Source organism: Falco punctatus, assembly GCF_963210335.1.
Source record: "Falco punctatus genome assembly, chromosome: 1".
In the NCBI taxonomy this organism is placed as follows: domain Eukaryota; kingdom Metazoa; phylum Chordata; class Aves; order Falconiformes; family Falconidae; genus Falco; species Falco punctatus.
In genome coordinates this window covers 122424439-122446530 of record NC_137580.1, presented here as the reverse complement: position 1 = coordinate 122446530, position 22092 = coordinate 122424439, and the positions used below count along the sequence as shown (strand labels likewise).

The following is a 22092-nucleotide window of genomic DNA, read 5'->3' as shown; positions in this document are numbered from 1 at the left end:
GCTTAAGAACATCCCACAGAATTTTAAAGGGTTTTATATCCCTTGCTACAGAATTCTACAGCATGATTTCCCGAAACTGATAGAAACTACTATTCTCTGCTAGGTCTTTGAAGTAATTTCTTTAGAATCTCATGGATATTTTACATATTAAGGATCTGATCCCAGACCCACTGGAAGTAATATAAGTCTTCGCTTTCAATGGGAGCCTTGCCATTAATTTTATTGGGCACTGGATTAAGGCCTAAAATTCTACAAGACTCTTCCAAAAATCAGGGCTCTGGCACAGGCTTTACAAAAGCAAATAACATACAGTAAGAGAAGTAAAGCGCTACCTGGATTGTTATGAGCAAGATGTCTAATGCTGTTGGCTCCTCTGGAGTTGAAAGGGATTTCCTCTGGCTTTGTAGTTTGGATACCTGCATCCATTTGCCATTAAAAAATGAATAAAGACTCTCCACTTCTCTTATAGTAACTATCAGCATATTGCCGTGTCGATCCTTGATTGGCTCATAAAAAACTCTGCCTAAGTTGTGAGTTCCCAGCAAATTCTAGAAAAAATGCAAATCGTAAAATGACAGTTATTCATCACATATCAGGAGAGTGGTATTTTTTGAAATTTTGTGCTCACTGACATCAGTTCTATTGACTTTAAAAAAAAACCCTAGACACATAATGTTTCTCAAACCCTTCCCCTACAGTCATATCATTCAGTTACAGAAGGAAAAGTTTTTCCCCAGGTTGTGTTTGTGGGTTGAATTGTGGATCCTCCGATGTATTTGGTCCAGCAGTATTTAGTCCAACTTTTAATGGAGAACATCAGAAAGACTTACGACCCAAAGCCTTTGTTGAAGGCAACACTGCAAAGTAATTCACTTGTTTTGACAGAACTTCCTATTTTTGCCCAGTAATGTAAAGATAAAGGATGCAATTTTCAAAAGCACTCAGTGTTGGTCTAGTGGATATTCTTTTGCTATCTATGAAGCCCTTCTGATGTGAATTTACTGAAGAGCTAGGTGCTTATCTTAACCTCCCTGTAACCAAATGTCAGAGATGATACAAAATTATTCCTCTACCAAATTATTCATAATGGACACTTCAAATATTTTCTGTTAGGGTCATTAACTATAATCTCCATTTTCTGTTCTGTTTTTAAAATTATTCAGATTATTTTCAGCAACAAAAGAGGCCCTCATATCTGTGGTGAATGCAAATAATTCTATAGCTAAATTGTGGTGTGTTTGTGAAGGAACACAGAAGAATTTGAAGAGACACGAACCCTGTTTCTTTTACTTCAGATACCAAGAATGTGCTAGACAAAACTGGCAGAAACTAACAAACTACCAGGGCAAAGCTCTCCAGGAAAATATGTGAGGATTAAAGAAAAGTAATTTTAAAAGACTCCACATAAAATACATATTTTGGTCAAAATCCCTTTCCTTACACAGTAAGGCATCTGCTTATAGGTGCAAACACACTCAATCCAGTGACCAGCCACTGAAGAGATTCCCAGATGTCTTAAAGAAAAATGCCTAACATTTAAAATATGCTCATTACTTTGTGACTTTTCAAGAGATCTACAGTAAGCTGGATAGAGATGGGGGTAGTTTAGAATGCAAACTTGAATTCACAGTGTAGCACATTGTATGTTTGGGGAAGTGCCGTACATTAACTTAATGACACTGTAAATGGATAAATTATCCTGAAATGATTTATCTGTACTTAGCAGGCAATATTTACTTATAAACTGTATTATTAAATTGTTTATAAACTCTAGGTAGTCAGCACAGTGACTGCCGTTTATGTGGCATAACTTAGCTATTTCAGCTTTATGCATCCCTCTCCAGGGGATACTGCTGATGTCTGTATAACACCTTCCCTCTTCTTTTTTTAACTGTTCTGCCTTCTGAGGTTAGCCTCCATCACTGCTTAACACTGTGTGTCTTGAGTATACACTTTGTGTCAATCCGTGTATCCACAGGTGGGACAAATCATTGCAGGTAGGTATTAGCCATCTAGTTGTCATATTAATCACTGCAACATAGGAATGTGCCTAGATTAAAACAGTTTTTACTGTCACTGACTGTATAGTCTGAATGGCATTCTAGCATAGAGAACGTGGGTAACTACTACTATGAATATGTGACTAATTCTTATACTAAAAACATTTTGTGTCTGCTTAGTTTGGCACCCCATCACTTGTGTTTTGTTTGCTTTAGTTGCGTAGTGGTAAAAACAGGCAAAATTACAGTCCCTGTTGTCTCTAAATCTACTGATCTAGCCCCTTAGCAGCTGTGTTGTCACTGGTCTTTTCCATTCTGTCCTAAATTCCTGCAGAGCCAGTCTATTAACTGCCTCAATAAAATGCATTCAACCGTATAAACTTTATTGAGATCCTTCCATTGGTGGATCCCATTAGGCCACACACCGTTGGAGGCTGGCAGATCGGTGACAATCCCTGTGTTTGTCAGGGGACCAAGAGAACAGAACAAATGTTAAGGACAATAAATTTGCCAGAAATTCAACAGAGCAATATACCACATGGACACATTTCCTATATCTCTGTGCTTCAAGCTCTGCTCTTAACATCTCCAGCAGCAAATAATACACACAGTGTACTAGGAGTCTTGTTTATCTCGAAATGCAGTCCATGCATACTGGCAGTGCACAGAGGGAGTGAAACTGAACTAACCAAAGGAATACGTGCTACCTAAGCTGAGCTAACCACACCGGAGGGACCATTCAGCAGATATAGTTAAAACTTGCTCTGGTGACAACTCAAAAGACTGACAAGCAGCTGCTGCTTAGCACAGGTGGTCCTCCAATAAAGGTACAGCAGACGGGCATTCCATATATTTCGGGATACTTCGGGGAAATCAGTCAAGACAGGTGGTTGCCCAGGAAGGCTACTCTCCTGTACAGCATGCTTTGCCAAAAGATGTAAAACAAACCCCACATGGATACTCTTAATAATGGTCACAAAGTATCTGGCTCTCATAGCTGCTATAAAACCTAGCTTATTGCATGGCCTGGCAATAACAAGAGGGATGGCTATATGGCTAAGACATGAGCCAAGCCAGATGAAGGCCTTCATTAATTCCATGACCGTACCATAGAATTTTCTGGGAAGCTTTAGTGACTTCATTCAAACAAAAGGTAGGAGAAAGTGAGGCCTGGATATACTTTTTCTGTAAGAATCATGCACACATCTTTTTGAAAATGCATTTTGCCACAAAAGTAAGTATTTTATAGAAGCATCTGCCTTCCAGCTAGAGAATTCATGTTATCATGAAACCCATTCTTCAAAAGCTTTACAACAAATGCCAGAATGTTCTGCCGGAGAAAGTTTAATCACTGTTTGCATAACAAATAGTGGACTGAGACAGAGGTTTAATTGACCTGTTCAGTACCGCTCAGGTTGTATCTGTAGCACAGGTTGGAATGGAACCGTCCTGAGAGTCACGGCTATGCCTTAACAATGTGCTATGAATAGTGCATGTAGCGCCGCTGTCCTTACCCACTGTGCTGAGGCATCAGCACAAGATCTGTGCGCCACTTAAGCTCTCTTAATCTCTGTTTTTATAGGTCGAAATAGTTCTCTGCACAAAGGTACATTTCACCTTAAAAATTTTGGTGGTTCAATTAAGAAATTAATGAAAGATCCGTTCTTATTCCTCCACTGACAATCCAGAACACCATAGCTATCCTGCTAGTCAAACAGTGTAGTTCTGCCCTAGAAGCTGTACTTGAGCCCTTTGTAAGCCATGGGTGAATCAAGAGTATTATTTTGGCAACTTCAGCAGCCTACTTGTCCTTCCTGTTGGGGACAGAAGCTATCTATTGCTGCAGCTTCCCATATAGCACAAGGGGGTGCTAAATCTTCCCCATAGTTTAAATATTTCATTAATATATTAATAATTAATAATGAATAGGCCTTCTAAGAGGCTTTTGAGTAGCAAATATTAGCATTATAACTCTTAAATTCCCAATCTGCAAACCCACGGGCTTATCTGTGGTCATTATTTACTGGTTCATATCTGTGTTTCTTCATCTGCCACTATTGTTTCTTTTCTTTCCTTTTCCTACTCTTTACTTTTAATGTAACTCCTTCCTTCCAGCTGGCAAGGGAGGCTCAGTGGCTCATTTCATTGTAGATGATAACGCTGCTCCGAAGAACAGGCCAGTGGGGAGTGGGGAACCATAGGACAGCTGGAAGTACTATCCCTTAGCAATCAGGAAATCACTAAGTTGATAGCTAGAAATATGCAACGCAACCAACCTGGAGCTGTGCTGCGGCTGAAAGCATCTTTTGCCTGGCTTGAAGTGCTGTTGATGAGGACACAGATATAGACATATTCTGCCTTAGCCATCTAATATCGTCCCACATGCAAGACAACTGCAAAAAGATAACCAGTTCAGTCAGTTTTTGTTCTCAGCATTTACAAAAGCAGAAATGAAACTAAAAGCATTTTGGACTTGGAAAAATCAGTAGATACTGCTCATTCTGAATTTCTGCAGATGGCAATAGCCTAAATAAACATGAAACAGATCTTGAATGAGACACAGAAGTTGTTCTGTAAACGTCATGCACCTGTTTCAATCGCTTTTGGGACTATTGCGTGACTATTTACTGTTCTTTGGGGTGTAAAAAAAAGTGTGAAGATATCTTGAATGATGGCATAACCACAATACCAACTTTAAAATTTCTAGTTATTTCTTTAGGCTTTTGCTCTTAAATGTTCATAAAACCTTTATTTACCCAAGTAGTAATCACTTATGTAGGATCATACTTAAAAAAATTAATTGTGCCACTGTCAGTGACTCAGTCAGAATTTAACCCATATAAATGGTTTGTGAAAACTGCATTTTAACATGAGTGAATGGTAAAGCACTTCATCATTTAGCTTTGTAATAACATTGTTTCGTGCATTCAGAATGATGAAGGCCTATGCATTGCTAGCAACAAATACCTAGAAGCATATTTAACCAGGCTGCCATTACCTTTGTGAACCACAGGAAATCCTGCATAACTGAACTGCTGTGAGAGTCATCAATTTCCACAATTGGGATTTGATCTTCATTGGTTACTAATAAATTGTCTTTGTAAAAAAATATAACAGATAAGTAGAGTCCCCTAAAGAAAGAAGGAAACATTGTCAAACACCTTTCATGTCTGTTCACATCCATGCTCAATTTTAGTCAGAGAATTGTAGATGTTAAGTTCTGAGGAGACGAATCAAATCATCTGGTCTTAACTTCTGTGTTATACGGATCATGCAACTTCAGTCAGTGAATTCTGAAAAATATTTGGGAAGCTTATCACTTTAGATGATGGGAGACTACAGGAATCTAAGAAATTACAAATCAGTGCAAGCCACTGACATCAGTTCTAGTAAGAATTTTGCCAGAGTAAACGGTATACAATGAAGGCTTTATGTCCTTTAGAAATCAGAAGTTTTACTGAAACTTTTTGTCATTAAATGAGGGCTTAATTCTGCCCTCTTTACTTCAGAGTAAATCTGAAGTAACTCAGTTGAAATCAGGTGGGTTATTTTGGATTTACATTAGTGTAACTGAGTGTAATTTGGCCAGCATATCTGCACAACTGTTTATAGAGATCATTCCTTTCAATATTTACCCTTGCAATTAGTTACATACGTTAAGTAGCTGCCTTAGGGAATTTAAAGACTCTGGAGAGCTCTTCTGAAAGAATCAAACTCTTACCAAAATACAAAGAAGAAAAAGCAAACTGAACACTCCTGGCAATGAAAGAAGAAATAATACAGCATAAGCAACTTCCTTTTGCTTAAACAAATTATCAGGGCTGAGGGTTGTTTGAATCACACTGGGTTGCCAACCTAGCCAAAGATGTTAGAGTATTCTGGAAGTGTTGCTTGTTGCCAATGGGCTATTAAAACATGTTATCTGAGCTCTGCATTTTATGTTATGAATGAAATACACACCATAGTTTCATTACTAAGCAGCAGCAGAGGCAGTACTTCCAAAATACTTCAGTAATTGCACTTTGTGTCGGCACAGAATTTTTCACTCTGTTATAATTTGAATCCATTTCCAACAGTAACAATGAAAAGATTCTGTTGATTTCAGTAGGAACTTGAGCATTATTTTCCTATCAGCTGCACCAGTCTTACATGTATGTGATTTGATCAGGTTCGTTCTGATTGATTGCTCTTTCATTGGTAGTGGAACTTTCACATATATTTCTAAGGTGCTTTTCCCTATTCTGTGAGATCAACAACTGCTGGCTAAAACTCAGAATGTTTGGGAGGTAAAATGAATGACAAACCGTTTCAGAGTCTTCACAAACTTGTTTGATGAATGGAAAAGGTGCTTCAGGCTTCTGGAAACGGATTGCTTGCGACCAGCATTCTGTAATTTAGAACTTTCTAAAATAGAAAAGAAAAAGCAAACCAAACCCAGCACTTAAATTTGAGTTCATATCTCATAAAGAATCTTTGTCTCTTGAACCACAATACTACATTTCAGGCCGTGCCCACTATGTTCCTTTCAAAAGACCACATTTAGAAACATGTTCACGTACAACCTTTTGCTTGTATTTTTATTATCTTAGTGATCTGCAACAGCAATTTCCTTATGTGCAGCAAATTCAGAGTTGGTAAAAATGTTTTGCTCCTAGACAACGTATAGCTTGAACCAATACTATGTACTCTTAATGTTCAGAATGGTTATGAATTTTGCAAGTGGTCTCAAAAATCCAAGAAGCGATTTGAGCCATCAGTCAACATTTTAGGGCGCTGTAATTCCTCAGTTTCTATCCATATATAGCTTAAGTTTCCAAGAACTCAGTAATTGGTGCCCTGCCAATGACTAACATCACAATATCACCAGTCTAGCCCAAGTAAGCTTTAAGGAAACAACTAAATTGACCCTCATCTTTCTCTGTATCACATTAAACACATGTGCTTTTGTTTGTTTTTTTACCTCATCACAACTTCCACTCACCTGTATTGCTTCAGAGCTTTCACAGTCACATTTGCTCCCTAGTACTGGATTCCAAGGAAGAGGTGTTTAACTCATTTGTTCACTTCACATCAAAGCTGAGACCTGCTGTGTGCCCACAAGGATCTCTGGACCAGCTCTCTCAACAGAAGAATTTTATAAATTCAAATATTTTCCCAATATTCTACAATAGGTGGTTACATTTTTATACATGGTATTATTTTTAACTTTCATGAATTTGACATAATGGCTTTCCTTCTCTCATGCATTCCCTGACTTCCCTTGTAAGCCCAAGAAAAACCTTCCAGTGGGAACTGCACCTCACAAGCTCTGTGAAACAGCTGTGTCCAGCTGTATACCTGTAAATGGATTTTAGAGGGTATGCCAATAGATGGCAGTCAGGAACATGAAGGATTTAATGATGTATAATATATTGCCCATTGTTGTCCACATATGGCATTTAAAAGGAACCGTTCGGGATTTTTTTGCATTGTCTTTAGTGATATCCCTCCCATTTAATAGTATTGTAAGAGAAACAGCAGAAAAATTTAATTTACAAAATAGATTAATTCTTCAGATATTTACTGTGATCTGAAAAGAAAGAGAAAAAGAAAAATGTAACTGTGAAACTACATCTCAGTTTTCCAGGATCTGACTGTTTATTTGGATGAAGCATGGATACCCATCCAGACTGAAATATGACACATTTTGAGGGATACCCTTCTCCAGTGGGGAAAAAATATGGCTCATGAAGAACTGTTTGCTGAAAGCTGCCGATCAGTCTGCTTAGGTGTTTCTGGAGTAACACAGTTCCCACTTACCTCCAATTCAGAATAGGAGGTGTCTGTCTGTGTCTCCCTAGTGAGTTCTAAGTTTGAACATTTAAAGAACATCTAAATTTGCTATTGTCAAAACCCCATCTGTAGAAGTGCTCAACATATTTTTAAATGATGAATAAATTCACACCATAATTTGCACATTGAAAACCAGAGAAAGAAGACACATTGTTAGCAATAATTACCACTCTGCTGAACAGCAAGTACAAAGAGAACAAGGTTCTATTGGGGGTGAAATCATACAATTCAGATGTATGAGACTTATTAGATCATCAAATCCATTGTATTTCCAGTGCAAACTTGTTCTCCATGACATAGTCTCTAACATACTGTTCAGTTTTGTTTCAATACTCATCCAAATCCACCACTGCTCCTTTGATGCAACTGATCTTTGTTTTCTTTTCCTTTTAAAAAAATTAATTTGTTTTTCTATCCACATCTCCTCAGATAATTTTTATTTTACTGTGAACTTTTTTCAGTCTATCATGGTAATGTAAACCAAATGCTGCATGAAAACTCCTGTCTTACTGTTTCCTTCTTCCGAGGTTAAGACCAATTTAGGAATATAAATTTCATTCTAATTCTGCAGTTTTTATTTTCTCCTATATTAAGAATGGAGGGAAAGAAGGAGGAAATTGCTGAAGGCAAAGCAACATAATTCTGTATAAAACACCCAGAGAATGCAGTATTAAAATAAGAGGGCACATTACAAGTGAAATATATGTTATTGGGCTATTCAGTGGTTTGGGTTTAGTCCACAGCTTTGCAGAAGCCAACAGCAAAAGAAATAATGTAAAACTAGATGGAGACTGTAAACTCTCCCGCATTGCTATTTGCTTTTGTTTTACAGTATAGTGTGTCTGGAAGCCAAAAAACATGGAGCTGAGATTAGAGGATAATTTGGATCTACAGGAAATGGAACTTTGTTATTTAATTAACTAATAAATAACATAGAGTAACCTGTATAGAAAAGTACCAGTAACAACAAAGTAAGTTTACGTTAATAAATGATACAGCAATAGAGCTGTGAGCTCTTTTAATAGGAGCTCAGAAGTGGCCAAGATTAGAGGGTTGCCAGTGATTAGATTTAGATCAGAAGTATTCAAACCTGGATTGAAACAGGCAATTAACTACCAAGGTATATTTACAAAATTAGCAGTTTTTCTCTTCTCAGGTAGGATATATAAATGTTTCTTTGCCATTCAGTTAAATACAACAAATACTTAAAAGCAACACAAGCTGGTTGTGGAAAAATTAGAATAAAGTTGCATACTCAGGCCACTAGTGTGCATCTGGGGTCTCTGCTCTAGAGGAATGTCTGCTATGCCATGCCATTTCTCTGAGGAGGAAGATCATCTGGAATTCTTTGTCCTATCACTAGACAAGCGGGTGCCTCTCCTCAAGTGGGGCAGATGTGGAGTAAATGGAATTACCTCAGTGCAAAATTCTCTGAGATCTTAACCCCAGAAATCAGACAGCCTGTGGAAGAGCCAAGTATCATTTAGGGTGACCCTGAATTAGGAAGCAAATTAGCACAAGATGAGCTAGATCCCAGTCCTGGTGGAGAGCATAAAATGGGGTTTAGAGTTTTCACGAATTGTGTAACCTTATGAAAATACATCAAATAGCTGGAAACTTCCAGACAAATTCAAACTCAATTTAAAGCCACACATTTTTAGCAGTGCAGACAACTGACACTGGGATAATGTGCATGGAGACATAATTCCACACAGAAGTTAAAGGCATAAGTAGTGGCCAGACACCTCAATAGCTTGAGACCATGATAGATTCTGTATTACCTCACCTCTAGGTGGGATTTCTTTCAAAATGAAAATTCTGTATCTCATGATGAAGCTATTTGCATGACAGTCATATTACTGGGTGACATATTTTGGATTACAAAGTCAGGCTCAACAGCTGAAGTTGTAGCTTCTTGAATTGCCCCTGAAATTCTCAGCCTATGGCTTGGTTCTCAAGCCTGCTTTTGTAGATTCTCACAAATAATTATAATCTAAACATTTTAAATAGCCTGTGGAATCAGAGATCCTTCTCTTTGTTAAATGCAATAAAACTAGGTGCTCTGCTTGTGAATCAAATTACAATTAGAACATCTTTATTTCACCTCTGACTTGCCTAGTAAAACACATTTCAACAAAATTTCAGAAAGAAAAAGTCTGGTAAGTATTTTACTGAAGAGTTGGGTTCCTTTCTTAACGAAGCATTACACAATTACTTAATCCACTCAGAGTTGTTTAGAAAGAATGATCTACAAGAAAAAAATGCTTAAAAAATACATTTGAAGTGTTGCCAGGACATACAACTGTAGTAACTCAGTTATGATAGTCTGTAGCATGGTATTATGAAGACAAATGGATGACTGTTGTTTGTAATCATCAGGGTTTTCCAGAAGATTAAACATATGAAAGCAAAGCTTCCTAAGTAATTCCCGAGATTTCATCATATCACAGAGCAGGTTCAAAAGTAACAGCTGATCTAATTCCAAAAGCTCTTAAACTCACTGTACATTCCAATGTATTCTTCCTGGTATTTTTGTAAGCTTGTTTTCTTCAGCCCCTGCAATGCAAAGCATGGGGCAAAAGGCAGGCTGCAGTGCAAAGCCTGAATGAACAGACTTGGGCAAGAGATCTGCCTGGAATCTGGGCAATTTAAACCTCCCAGGTCATGCTGGAGCAGTAGCACATAGCTTTGCTCTTCTAGCTCCTCAGTATTCTGAGGCTTTTGCCTATGTTATCCAAGTAATCTCAGACCTTTTAGATCAATTACCCTCAGTTTTTTCCAACTCCCTTGCACTCATCCTCCACTCTCCTTTAGCCAGCCTGAGCAGCAAGAATGTGATACTCCGCAGAGAAGTCACTCCGTGAAAAGCCAAGGTGCCAGTACCCCAGGTTTGAGTCCTGTCTCTGTCTTCACCAGCTTTAATTCATGCAGAACTTGATTCTGCTCTCATTTATAAACCATGACAAATCAGTGGTTGTAAGCAGATTCAGGCATACTCTACATACATATACTCATACATACATACTCTACATGTCCAGCTATTTACTGACACCTCTAAGACAAACAAGGAAAAGAGAGGGTACAGTATTAACATATAATCAAAGAAGAGTGTGGTAAAGAGAAGCATGGCAAAGAACAAATAAATGCCTGGGGAGGTCCTCAGCTTATGTATAACAGCATATCCATGCTGACTTCTGCCCGTGTTAGTCGAGTCATGCTAATTTACATTAATTAAGACTCTAGCTCAGGCCTCTGCATTATATGAAGTGAAAGCCATTATTTGGGCTTTTCAGTCATATACAGTAGCTTATCTCAGGTCCTTGATCAAACTCCTCAGCTTTCACTGAGGTTGATACCCTCAGATTTCATTGGCGTTCATAAATACCAGAATCAAATTTCAGAGTCAAACTGGTGTCATGATTCTTAGTTTTTCTGCAAACTCTTTGTCTTTTTTCTTACCAAATTACTGCAATACAAGGGATTGACATCAGTCATATATTTAAGGCAAATTCCAAAGGCTCTCCTATTATGTTACAGTCCCGTTTTATCCAGAACATTCTACTGTGTAATGCTAGCATTGCAAGCAATTATGAGATTTTTATTTGGTTGGAGGCAAGGGCGTTGCTCAAGCTGACTCCACAGTGTAGTACTGCCACATGTAAGCTCCTACATCCTCTTTCTGACATGCAAGAAAATGCTCTGAGCTAAACAGATTTTCTATATTGTTGTTATTTATTATTTAAGGAAAAGGAGTTAGGAAATCAACAACAGAGTTGTCTGTGCTTTGCTTTGAGACTGGGGTTAATTTCTGGAGCAGTGGAATTTTATAAGAACCAGGCACTGGTATCAGATTCTCAAAAGAAGGGATTTTCTGCATGTTGTTTATAACTGCTTCTGTTCTGGGCTGCTATGTCAGTAAAACAATTTATACTGAGTATTTTCAGATTTCCGTCACTTATTCCCTGTTGACTAGGAAGGTGGCTCGAACCACCTGAGATACGCACTAACTTCAGAAAGGAAAAACTACCATGGAAAAAAGACTTCTTTAATAGCATGAAAAAGCAATGTAAGAGAATACATCAGCTGTATTTTCAGTAGTAAGACCACCTGCAAGTGATAATGCTTGTATGAATTTTAATTAGAGAAACAACATTTTCTTGCAGTATGTCCTTTTCCTTTCCCAGCAACATAGCTGAATGGTTTAAGTTGCTATGGTTACAATGGGTTGTGGCAGACTGTGGATCATTGTGATAGTGACATATTTGCACTTAAAGAACAAAGGCTGCATCTTTCCATTTCAGCCAAATGATTTTAGCCCAAAGTATTTCTATGATTTAAAATCAATTGATGCAGCTTGACATAACAGTCATACTAGGTGAAGAAAAATGAAAACTTCATGGTAGTTCAACTTCTCAGTTTAAAATAAGTTCCTTTGCAATGAAGCATTATTCCAGTTAGAAGTTTATTTTAAGAAAATAAATAGTACTTTTCAACAACCCGTATAGAACCGGAGTTTTTATATATGCTTTAAAAAGAATGCCAAGCTGTTGCCTTGGCTGTTGAGCTATTAAAGGCACAGTCTGTTTCTCATGAATGAAGAGCAGAGCTGGCTGAGATTTGAACTTTCTCCGAGTTTTGATCCATTCTATTTGAAAATGTAGCAATCTTATCTTTCCACTGCATTGTGCAAGTATTTTTCATTATAGATTGGCATCACATCCACTAGAGTACTTAGCGTCTTCCATTTGGAGGCAGCCAAGTCTCCTCTTTTGATCCAAAACAGTTGTTAACTCTCTAAAGTATTTCTTTATATGAAAAAATAAAAGAGAGATCCTTGAAACATTTTAGTGGAATCCTGTGTGAAACTAATTTGCAGGAAAAAACAAATCAATAGGTGTGTAGGGGCAGAGGGAGAAAGTGTGTGTCTGAGCTTGTGTGCATTCTAGCTTTCAGATGTTTTCATCCAACTAATTTCAAGGGTTAAGAGCAAGATAGTGCGCTAAAGTGATTCCAGATGGGTCAATATTAATATCTTTCTTTTCCTGATGAATGAGAAGGTATGACTTAGTTAGAAAACTGCTAAAATTACAGGCGCCACAGAGGCTTCAGCTGGTGCCCTACCACATAGATATTTATACTTACCTCTGCAATTATAATGCTGATGAGCTGCTCTAACCTGCTGAAGGAGACGTTCCAGGGCCTCAGTGTGTCCCCTGTGCCGAGGTTCTCTTCCACTGCAGTCTTTCCAGTCTATTTAACAAAGGAAATAAACAGAAATGAAACACAAAGGTGCAGAAGATTTTAAAATATTTTCTTGCCTCTGATACTTCTTGGCTTTAGAGGAGTTTTACATCTGGGCATGCAGGAAAAAATGGCAGTTGTTTTTAAATCTGCTGTTGCTACGTGTACAATAAGTTTCCTTTGCCTTGTGCCAGCTAGGTAATTAATCATAATAATTATAAACAAAGAGCTCACAATCAGCTCCTAGAAGCTCCTGTTAGTGACTGACTAGACAATGGCTATTTCTCTTCGGTGCATAAATGGTCTCTGTTACCACAGTGCCGGAGCTGCTCTCAGCCTGTACTGTACTGACACGCTCAGTACCTCACTAAGGTCACACTGCGGCTCCTTCTGCATTTTGTTGAGACACCAGGAGCCTAAACGGCTCTCTTACAGTTATAGCAAAAGCAATTGCAAAGCAGAGAACCAACAGCTTCCTACAGCTAGAGCTAGCTCTGTAGCCAGAGAAACATGCTCTGAGTAAAATCACTTCTGAAAATCTGCTCCCAGCAGAGGCCTGAACAAACGCTGGCAATTCTTGCCCTGGAGTCTACGCTCTGCTCAGCACTGCACTCGTGAGGCAAGAAGCTGCGGTTTCTGTCCCACATACCTTCAACCTACAAAAGACTGTTTTCACTCATTTGCTGCTAGCTACAATCTCAGTCTTGATCATAAAAACCAGACAATCTCATAACAAACAGGAGGATGAAAATGTGCGTATCAGAGAGGAGCTTTTAAATTCCAGACTTGACTATTTTCATACTTTGATTATAATGAGAAAAAAGTATTGCAGCAGTTTCCTGATTCAAAGTAATGGTGGATCAAGGTATTAAGAGATCTGTCTGCAAGGCAGGCATGCTTCCATCTTGCTGGCATAGAGGCCGTGTATGTATTCACAGCCACCAACAAACAGTTTGCTCACTCACTAAATATACAGATCTAGTTTCTAGTGCAAGTTTGGAGTCAGGCATTCCTTCCAATGGGCTCACTATGCCAGGGATATAAATACGTATTCACTGCCATTTAGTACAGCAGCTAGAGTAAGCCCCTTGAAAGGGTGGAAAGAGAAGACATTTGCTATCCTGATAGCCTGTGGGCAGTTGTAACAGCTGCAGAGTGGCTGTCCTGCATGTTGTATGCTATTGCAGAGATCATGGGCCAGTTGCATTTATAGCTCTGTGTAGGGAGGCCAGTTCTCCTGTGAGAACTGATCCTGTGAGAACTCACAGATCTCCTGTGAGCAGCCCAGAAGAACCAACTGATAGTCAATCAACCAATCTCAATCAACCTCGTGGCTTCTCTGTGTCAGTGGTTTCCAAACTTTTTGAGCCTCCAGGTTGCTGACTACCTTAAAAATGACATGGAAATCAGACCAGCTTCCTTCATCGTCCACCACTCACATGCTAATAAATAAGCTAGCAATGTTACTACCTGCTATGATTTCACAGACCAGCTGCACACTCTGGCCACCACTTTCCAGGCTGCTCCTGTGTATGTGGGGGAAACAGGAGGACAGTGGCAAACATTCACTGCCATGCTTCATGGGTGCATCTCCAAGGATGTCATTAACCTCTGGTGCTCTGGGATTGGAATGGATGAGGATTAAGCCCTGAAGCTTTCATTTCCTTTGCGTGTTCTTCTGGCTGCCGTTACAGACAACTTTGCAGAGTATTAATGTATTCACATTTAATTTTTAGCTTAGGGCCATATTTTGTTACACAACACTGGTGTAATTTCAGGTTGCTGCCTTCTTGCCAAGCAGGAATCTGCTGGTTTTCAAACCCAGTGGTGAAGGCAGTCACATGCATAAATAAGTGCTTCCCCCAGTAACTGCAGCATTAAATAGCGTCTTCTCTTTCAAGCTCTAATTCTGATGTTAGTCTTACTTAATGACAGAATTTACATTTAGGCTCTGACGGTCTCACTTGCTGTAAAGCTTACACCTGTGTCACTAAGGATACTTAATGAAAAAAACACATTCTTGCCAACTGTCTATATACAGTGAGCTAAGTCTGCTTAATGATTCTGTGTTCATCGATAAAGGAAATGTACATATATAGCCATGAAGAAACATTTCTTTTTGCTGTAAACTCACAAAAAAATCCCATATATATCACATGATGCTCCTGCTGTCCTGCAGGGAGATCCAAAAGCCTGCTCTTGTTACCTTGGCTGCCTTTCAGAGAAGCACCCCCACAATGATGTCCCAGGCACTTCAGTAGTGCTCCCATGGATGGTATTGCTCTCCCTGGTGGAAGCAGGGTCTTCACCAAGTTCTGAGCAGCTGCACATGACAGCATGGCCCTAATGCCAGCAAGTCTAGGACTTTCTGCTACTCTAAAGCCCAGAATCCCTGAGACACTAAACATGGGAAATGAACTTAAATATCTGCATAGATTTTGTGTTGATCCACTGAAATCTGCAGGAAAACTTTCCTTACATCTCAAAGCTTTTGAACTGGCCCATATTGTCAGATTTCAGAAGGTTAATAATAGTGGACAAGAAATAGACGGTGAAGACAATGCAATATGCTCAAAGCAAAAGTTCATATCGTACAAAGCTACAGTCTTAAATGTCACGTATCTTTCCAGGAGTGCAAGTTCCTTAGGGATATTCAGCTAAATAACTAGCAGCTACTGTAAAAGAGTGTGTTCCTTAGCTGATGTAAACTTTTGTTTTGTGGGGCCAAATCCTGTGTAGTTATACCTGGCTATAGTCAGGGTAAGTGCATGTTATGAAGTTACTCATACTCCAGAATAGTGAGTTATCCACATAGCCAAGAGTAGAATTTTGTCCCACGATTGTAGCACATTTTTGTTCTCAAACAGACTATTTCTTTAGCCTAGTTCTGGCTTTATTCTGGGGTAAACAAGAGCAAAACTGAAGCAAAATGGGACAATGGTACTGCAAGAGCTTTGTTTATCCAATCCTTTCCATTATGGCTGCTAAGCATAGGTACAGCTTCCTTTATTTTCCCACATTAGCATGCAAGGTTATTAAATTGTTACATTAGCCTTATAAAAACAAGTGCTAATGCAATAAAATGAAAAGCCCCACTTTACTGCATCAATCAATACAAGGGAAGCTGTAATATTCTGAGCTAGTTTGGCAGCGAACACTAAGTCTGGAAAACCAACTAACAATACAATGCGATTATAATAGATTAAAAATTGCAAATGAAAAATCATAGTCCTAACGGAGTCTGAGAAAACCTGTCATAGGTTTGAAAAGGAAGAAAGGCTTTTGGACACGTGTGAAACATTTTAGTGCTTAATAAGGGTTAGATCCTATCAACATGCATGTCCACATTATTTTACATACAGGATGCTCCAAGAACGATCCATTGCATGGGATCTATAATTCTACAAGGCAGAATACAAAATAACATTATGATACATGTCATACATGTACGTGCTTTGGTTCTAGCAGTTCAAATTCATGTTTTGATCCATTCAGGCACTGACAAATGAGGTTCCATATAGCAGAACTCTATTAAGAGAAATGAAGGTCAAAATACTTCTTGTTTTTCTTAAGTGTGACTAGATGAAAATGTACTGTCAAAAGACTGATGAAGAATAAAAGGTAAGACATATACATATATGATTATTTTGCTTATTTTTGAGGGGTGGGAGGAGCTGAGGGCTTTTATTGATTTAATTCACTCCAAGATGACATGGCAATTAAATCATGATCTCCAGAATATTTGTCTTTTTCTGTTTCTGAAGACATTCTTACAAAGCAACATCACTAATCAAACTAGGAGGGCAGACAAACTCAACCTACTTGAAGGAGAAGCATTTTCAGGAGTAGATTTGCGTGGAGGTCCCCATCCTCTCATGTTGTATGCTGAAACACGGACATAATACCTCTGGCCCTGCAAATGGAAACAACTGGAGTCAAATCTATCACTTGACTCAACATCTTGGCTGTAATAACTGGAAAGCAGTCCCTCCCAAAGATGTTTTCTTTGAAAAACTTGAATAGTTTTCATTGGCATCAGCTGATGCACCATGACAGATTGAAACATAGTACAAAGATTTCAGGACAGGTTATCTGCTGAGCATTAACAGAACACACCAATTCCAGCTGACAAACCACAATCTCTTCTACCAAAGCAGAACCCTAGGAACTCTTATCAGACTTCAGGAATAGGGACTCTCCTTTTTCCTGTGGTATTTAACGGTCTCTCTACCAGCCCAGCAATGGGAGAGGCTTTGTTTGGCTGCCACTGAAATCAGTCAGACCTTTATCACTGATTTTGATGCATAAATCTAGGCTAATGGAAAGCACTTTTAAAAGTCTAACTTTTAATTTACATATGCTATACACTGTGGAGAGAAAAGACAAACACACAGTAAGCACTATTCTTAACTGCTTATGGAAGTGACTGTGCAAGCTTGCTTGATTTTAACCTAAGAACAGATACTGTTTTGTTGTTAGAAAATGAGAAACAGAGTAAATGCATATTGTGGCTCAGCTCCCTGAAAGACGGTGTGCTTCATATCAAATATTTCTTCAAATAAAAGGCTAGAAATTTTTTTTTTTTTTCTATTTTATGTAGAGGATTTTGTACTGTGTCCATTGCTTACTATTCAAAGTCAATTCTCTCATTTTGAGAGCCCATATTTTGGGGCACTGGTCAAGGGTCACATGCATACCTCCCCCTTCTATAACTTTGTAGACCTGATTCAGTGTGCAGTGAATTCAGTGGAAAGACTCCAGCTCAGTGGGTGCTGGATTAGGCCCCTCTGATGATGTTTCCAGTGCAAATAGTTGCATTACGAGCAAGCTTTATTTTCATCAGGTATTTTGTGAATCAAAATTTGCTTGCAAAAATGGTCCTGAACAGCCTGTAGGAAAAAGACTTTCAGACACATGGTCAAAATTACTCTGCTTAAGAATCCATATGAGTATTCATAAATTTTCTCTATTGCTGACCCAGTTCTTATCAGTGTAAAACTTTTATACAAAAATACATTATAAAAATGAAGATGATTGCCATCAATGTGTGTGTTCCTGGAAGAAGTAGAAGAGAAAGAATCTTATTTTAGCTATTGGCCATCAGAGTCAGGACTAGATCTTTCACGAGCCTTTGATTTGCACCAAGGTTATCCTGTGATCCAGAAAACAGCAGCTTTCAGTCCAGGCTTTTCTGATCTCCCCTAAGCATGACAACTTATAAAACAGTTCATGCTGTCTGTTTATTCCTTTGTGACTTTCTGATTATGGATACCAGACATATTATGCTTAATGACTGGAACTTGTTGCTAGAGGAATGGCACACTACAGTTATTACCAACATATTACCAGGCATGGATGAGAATTATCAGTGTCTTTGTATCACTGGTGCAGCAGGGCCCATCAAGATCTAAACGAGTTATTTGGTACTTACTGTTCTGAGACCCATAATGGTGCACCTCAAAGACTGAAGGTTATCCATAATTATTTCACCAACCAAAGGAGAAAAGTCTTCTGAAGAGCTCCATTCCACTAGGAAACAAATAGCAGGAGAAAATCAAATCAGATACCAATCCAAGCAAAGTAATCAAAGTACTCGAATCATTCACAGGTTACTTTTTCTCTTAGCAGTTTCCCATTCCATGTGGATACAAAAAGTCACGTTTAACAATAATGTTTAGCAAAACTTCACACAGTAATTAAATTATATCTCTGTGTATGAGAGAGAAAAGCAAAATATTGCTCACAAGCTTTTCAGGAAAGAATGCTTAAAAATACACTGCAGTACAAATTACCTTCAGTCAACATTTGCCCTCATTTAAACAATTTCCTTTCAAAGAAAGAGAAGCAGTGGGAAAGAGTAAGCAGAGGATTTGGGCCTGATAATCCCATTTGGCAGTTTAGACATCCAAACCAATAAAAAGTACTGCTTTGCAACTGGATCTATGTAGGTAGGCATGGGCAGAGTCCTTTTGGTTCCACAGGTTCACAAAATTCTCATCACCAGGCCTTGGCTAATTTGTATTGAAATATCCTCCTCGGACTAAGATCCGACACTCACCAGAGTCTCTTCATTGGTTTCAGTGGATTCTGGCTCTCTTGTCCAGGCCTGCTGCTGCTGTGGTTGCTGAAATTACAGAGCTCCACAAGCACCTATGAAGTTGTATCCACTGTTGAAGTGAATTCAGTGGTGCTGGGCTGACACATCCTTCCCAACCCATTTTGCAGCCTAAATTACAATGGGTACCTTCACCAAAGTGCTGCCGTCAACTTGTACAGACAACTCATATTCCTGCTTAAGGAGTTATGAAATCAGTAGTCCTGCTGTCAGCACTCTTTGTCAGTGCTTGCAAAAATGAATGTGCATGTAAAATAGTATCAATCAGACCATGAAAAACCACTAGACTTAAAAAAAAGTATGTCTGAAACTGATGGCTGCAGGTAGGAAAACAGCCTCTTTTGCTTTAACTATACTTTATTAACATTTATTTATGATTAGAGTTAAGGTTAATCCTGGAGTCATACCTCTGGGATTTAGTAACTTGTACCTTCAGACTCAAACTTCCAGGAAAACCTTCGAAAACATAGTGAAATTAATCTCTTAAATTATTCTACTGTAGACATGGGAAAATCCCATCAATATTCTGGATTTACACTGAAGCAGAGAATTCAACTCAAAGGTTTCCCTCCAAGATTCACAAAATAATTTATAGATATTTTATTTGCATATTTTTTAGTATTGGAGTCACTAATTTAGAATAAATCAGAGGACAGAGGTATTTTAACTTCAGCACGTGGAATTTCAATTTTCTGGCCGTGTCATACCGGTGTTTCACGTTAAAAGAAAAAGGCTTCGCAGAATTTTTTGCTCAGCATATACAGCATTTAACTGCCAACACATTTTTCTAAAATAGCTAAGTATTAATAGCATAACTCATTTTTTCCTTTCTCTCCTAATTGCTCCTTTTCTGTGATTGCAGTTTGTGAATACACAGCATGTCCTGCAACATTTTTGTGTTTGCTGCAATGAAAAGGATATTGGTTTTGTCTATGGTCTTTGAACTTTTTCACTGCATATTTTTCTAGTTTTCCACGGGTTTTAAATATACAATTACTTCCACCTTTAGTGGAAGCTATCTCTGTACATTAGAATGAAAATGTAGAGACTGTTACGTTACCATGTTGTAGGTTTTTGTTGACAACTTCATTATAGGAATACTTGTAAGTACCATCAAACTTGACGGCCTGTCAGAGGTTCCACTGTAAACCATGGGGTTTAGTGTTTATAACTCCACCGTATTAAATCATTGAGGACATCATATACGTGCTGCAAACTTAAGACACGTTGTCTGTTTTCCAGAAGGATAAAATGGAGAAATTCTGTTCGAACTGCTGAACATGTTATCAACAGGCATGTGGTCACTTCAAATACCATTTTTTTTCCCCAAATATTTGTGTAAAACAAGATATTGTCACTTGACAGATTCTGCCAACAAATCCTGCCTGTACTGAAATCCCCAGGCACGACTGAGTGCGCCTCTCAGCATGAGGGGCAGTGGTAAGGTTGCACTTCAGGCAGCACAAAACAAAAGCCGAGGGTGAAATAAGCAGCTTTAAGCTGCTTTTGAGCTTCCCGGTTTTTTAGCTGTTCTATGGACTGGAGACTGCCCGAACATAAACTGGTAGCTCAAGAAGTATATTTAAATTTGGGTAGCTTACACAAATAAACATAGCAGCCCTGTTCTTGATGTGGGACTCCTTCTCAACCCTTCCACTTGTATTCTGGTGTTTAGAAAAGTGCTCCTAATATGTAGAGATCATAACACACTGCCTGAAGAGGAATTAACTGCCTTAATCTAAACAGGATTGCAATCCTACACATTTGCAAGCACGTGTACAGCAGCAACATCATGATACTAGTGTTATGACTAGCAACAGCACGGCAGTTTGTGCACAGAAATAAGGACCACTGAGTTCAGAGAAAGCTGTTACCAAGGGGAGAGAAGGCTGACATTGCCTTTAAAGCTATCTCAAGAACAGCTGAACAAGTGGGTTCTGAAACAATAAATCACAGCTTTGCTCTGATGTTCTAGGGCAAACTGTAGCCCCAACTCATGTTGTTAGTGAAACACCATGTGCAGGGCCAACACCCCCATCCAGTTGCTGGGGGACACCACGATCTACCAGTCCCTGGAAGGACAACTACTTGCTAGGGAGAGCAGCCAGGTCTGCTAGTCCTTTCACAAGGTACTGACACTATCACAAGGGACCCTTCTGGTTCCCTCAACCTGCCGAGTCTTCACTGGCTGCTAGGCTGAGGCTCAGCTGGGCTTCCCATCATACAGCCAGTAATGCCAGCATTTTGCACTTATCTCTTCAACTTACACTGTGGTCGCTGAGACCCATGAAATTGAAAACATAGGAACATGATATTAGCTTGTGGATCAGGTTATGGTTATTGTTATGACTAAGAAACCCCCTTTTAAAGGATATTTACAAGATGGTGTATACAAAGTTACTCAGAATTCAATTTTGAAATATATGTATTTTAAAACATCACATTTGGAAAAAAACCTGCCCCCCAATTTCAATAAAAAATTCCATAACTGAAAAATAAATATTTTTTGAACAGCTGTGTTGGATTAGTGCCTTCTTTCCCCCCTTGTTTCAAAGTACTGCTGAAAACATATCAACAGTATACACTGAAGCATTGCTATTTTTGACAAAATGTCATTCTCTGACTCATGATATCTGTCATAAAGAAGCTCCTAAATTTTTTAAAATTTTTTGCTTACTTTTAATTTTAAGAAGTTGGGTTTTTCTGCCATGATTTCTACTGAATCAAGTGAGAAGGGGATGACATGGTATAGTTTTAAAGAAATGCAAATAAGTCATTTATCACTTAAACTCCTGTTATACATTGCCAGATTTCAGCTTTCTACCATAATGGTAATCTGAAAATAATAGATAAATTTCAGCTATAGTCATTCATTGGGTTTTAAACATTTTAGAAGAATGTGAA

The 22092-nt window shown here is 38.6% G+C and overlaps 1 protein-coding gene across 1 annotated transcript in view; it reads right to left on the bottom strand.

Moving 5' to 3' along the window:
• ANKFN1 (ankyrin repeat and fibronectin type III domain containing 1) overlaps nt 1–22092 on the bottom strand; it is a 195915-nt gene that overhangs the window by 39335 nt on the left and 134488 nt on the right. The window contains exons 7-13 of the mRNA XM_080375264.1: nt 18505–18602; nt 16896–16986; nt 12975–13082; nt 6305–6404; nt 4999–5131; nt 4277–4393; nt 333–548 (exon numbers count right to left, since the gene is read on the bottom strand). Coding sequence (XP_080231390.1) covers nt 333–548; nt 4277–4393; nt 4999–5131; nt 6305–6404; nt 12975–13082; nt 16896–16986; nt 18505–18602 — 863 coding nt within the window. The remainder of the gene's footprint in view (nt 1–332; nt 549–4276; nt 4394–4998; nt 5132–6304; nt 6405–12974; nt 13083–16895; nt 16987–18504; nt 18603–22092) is intronic.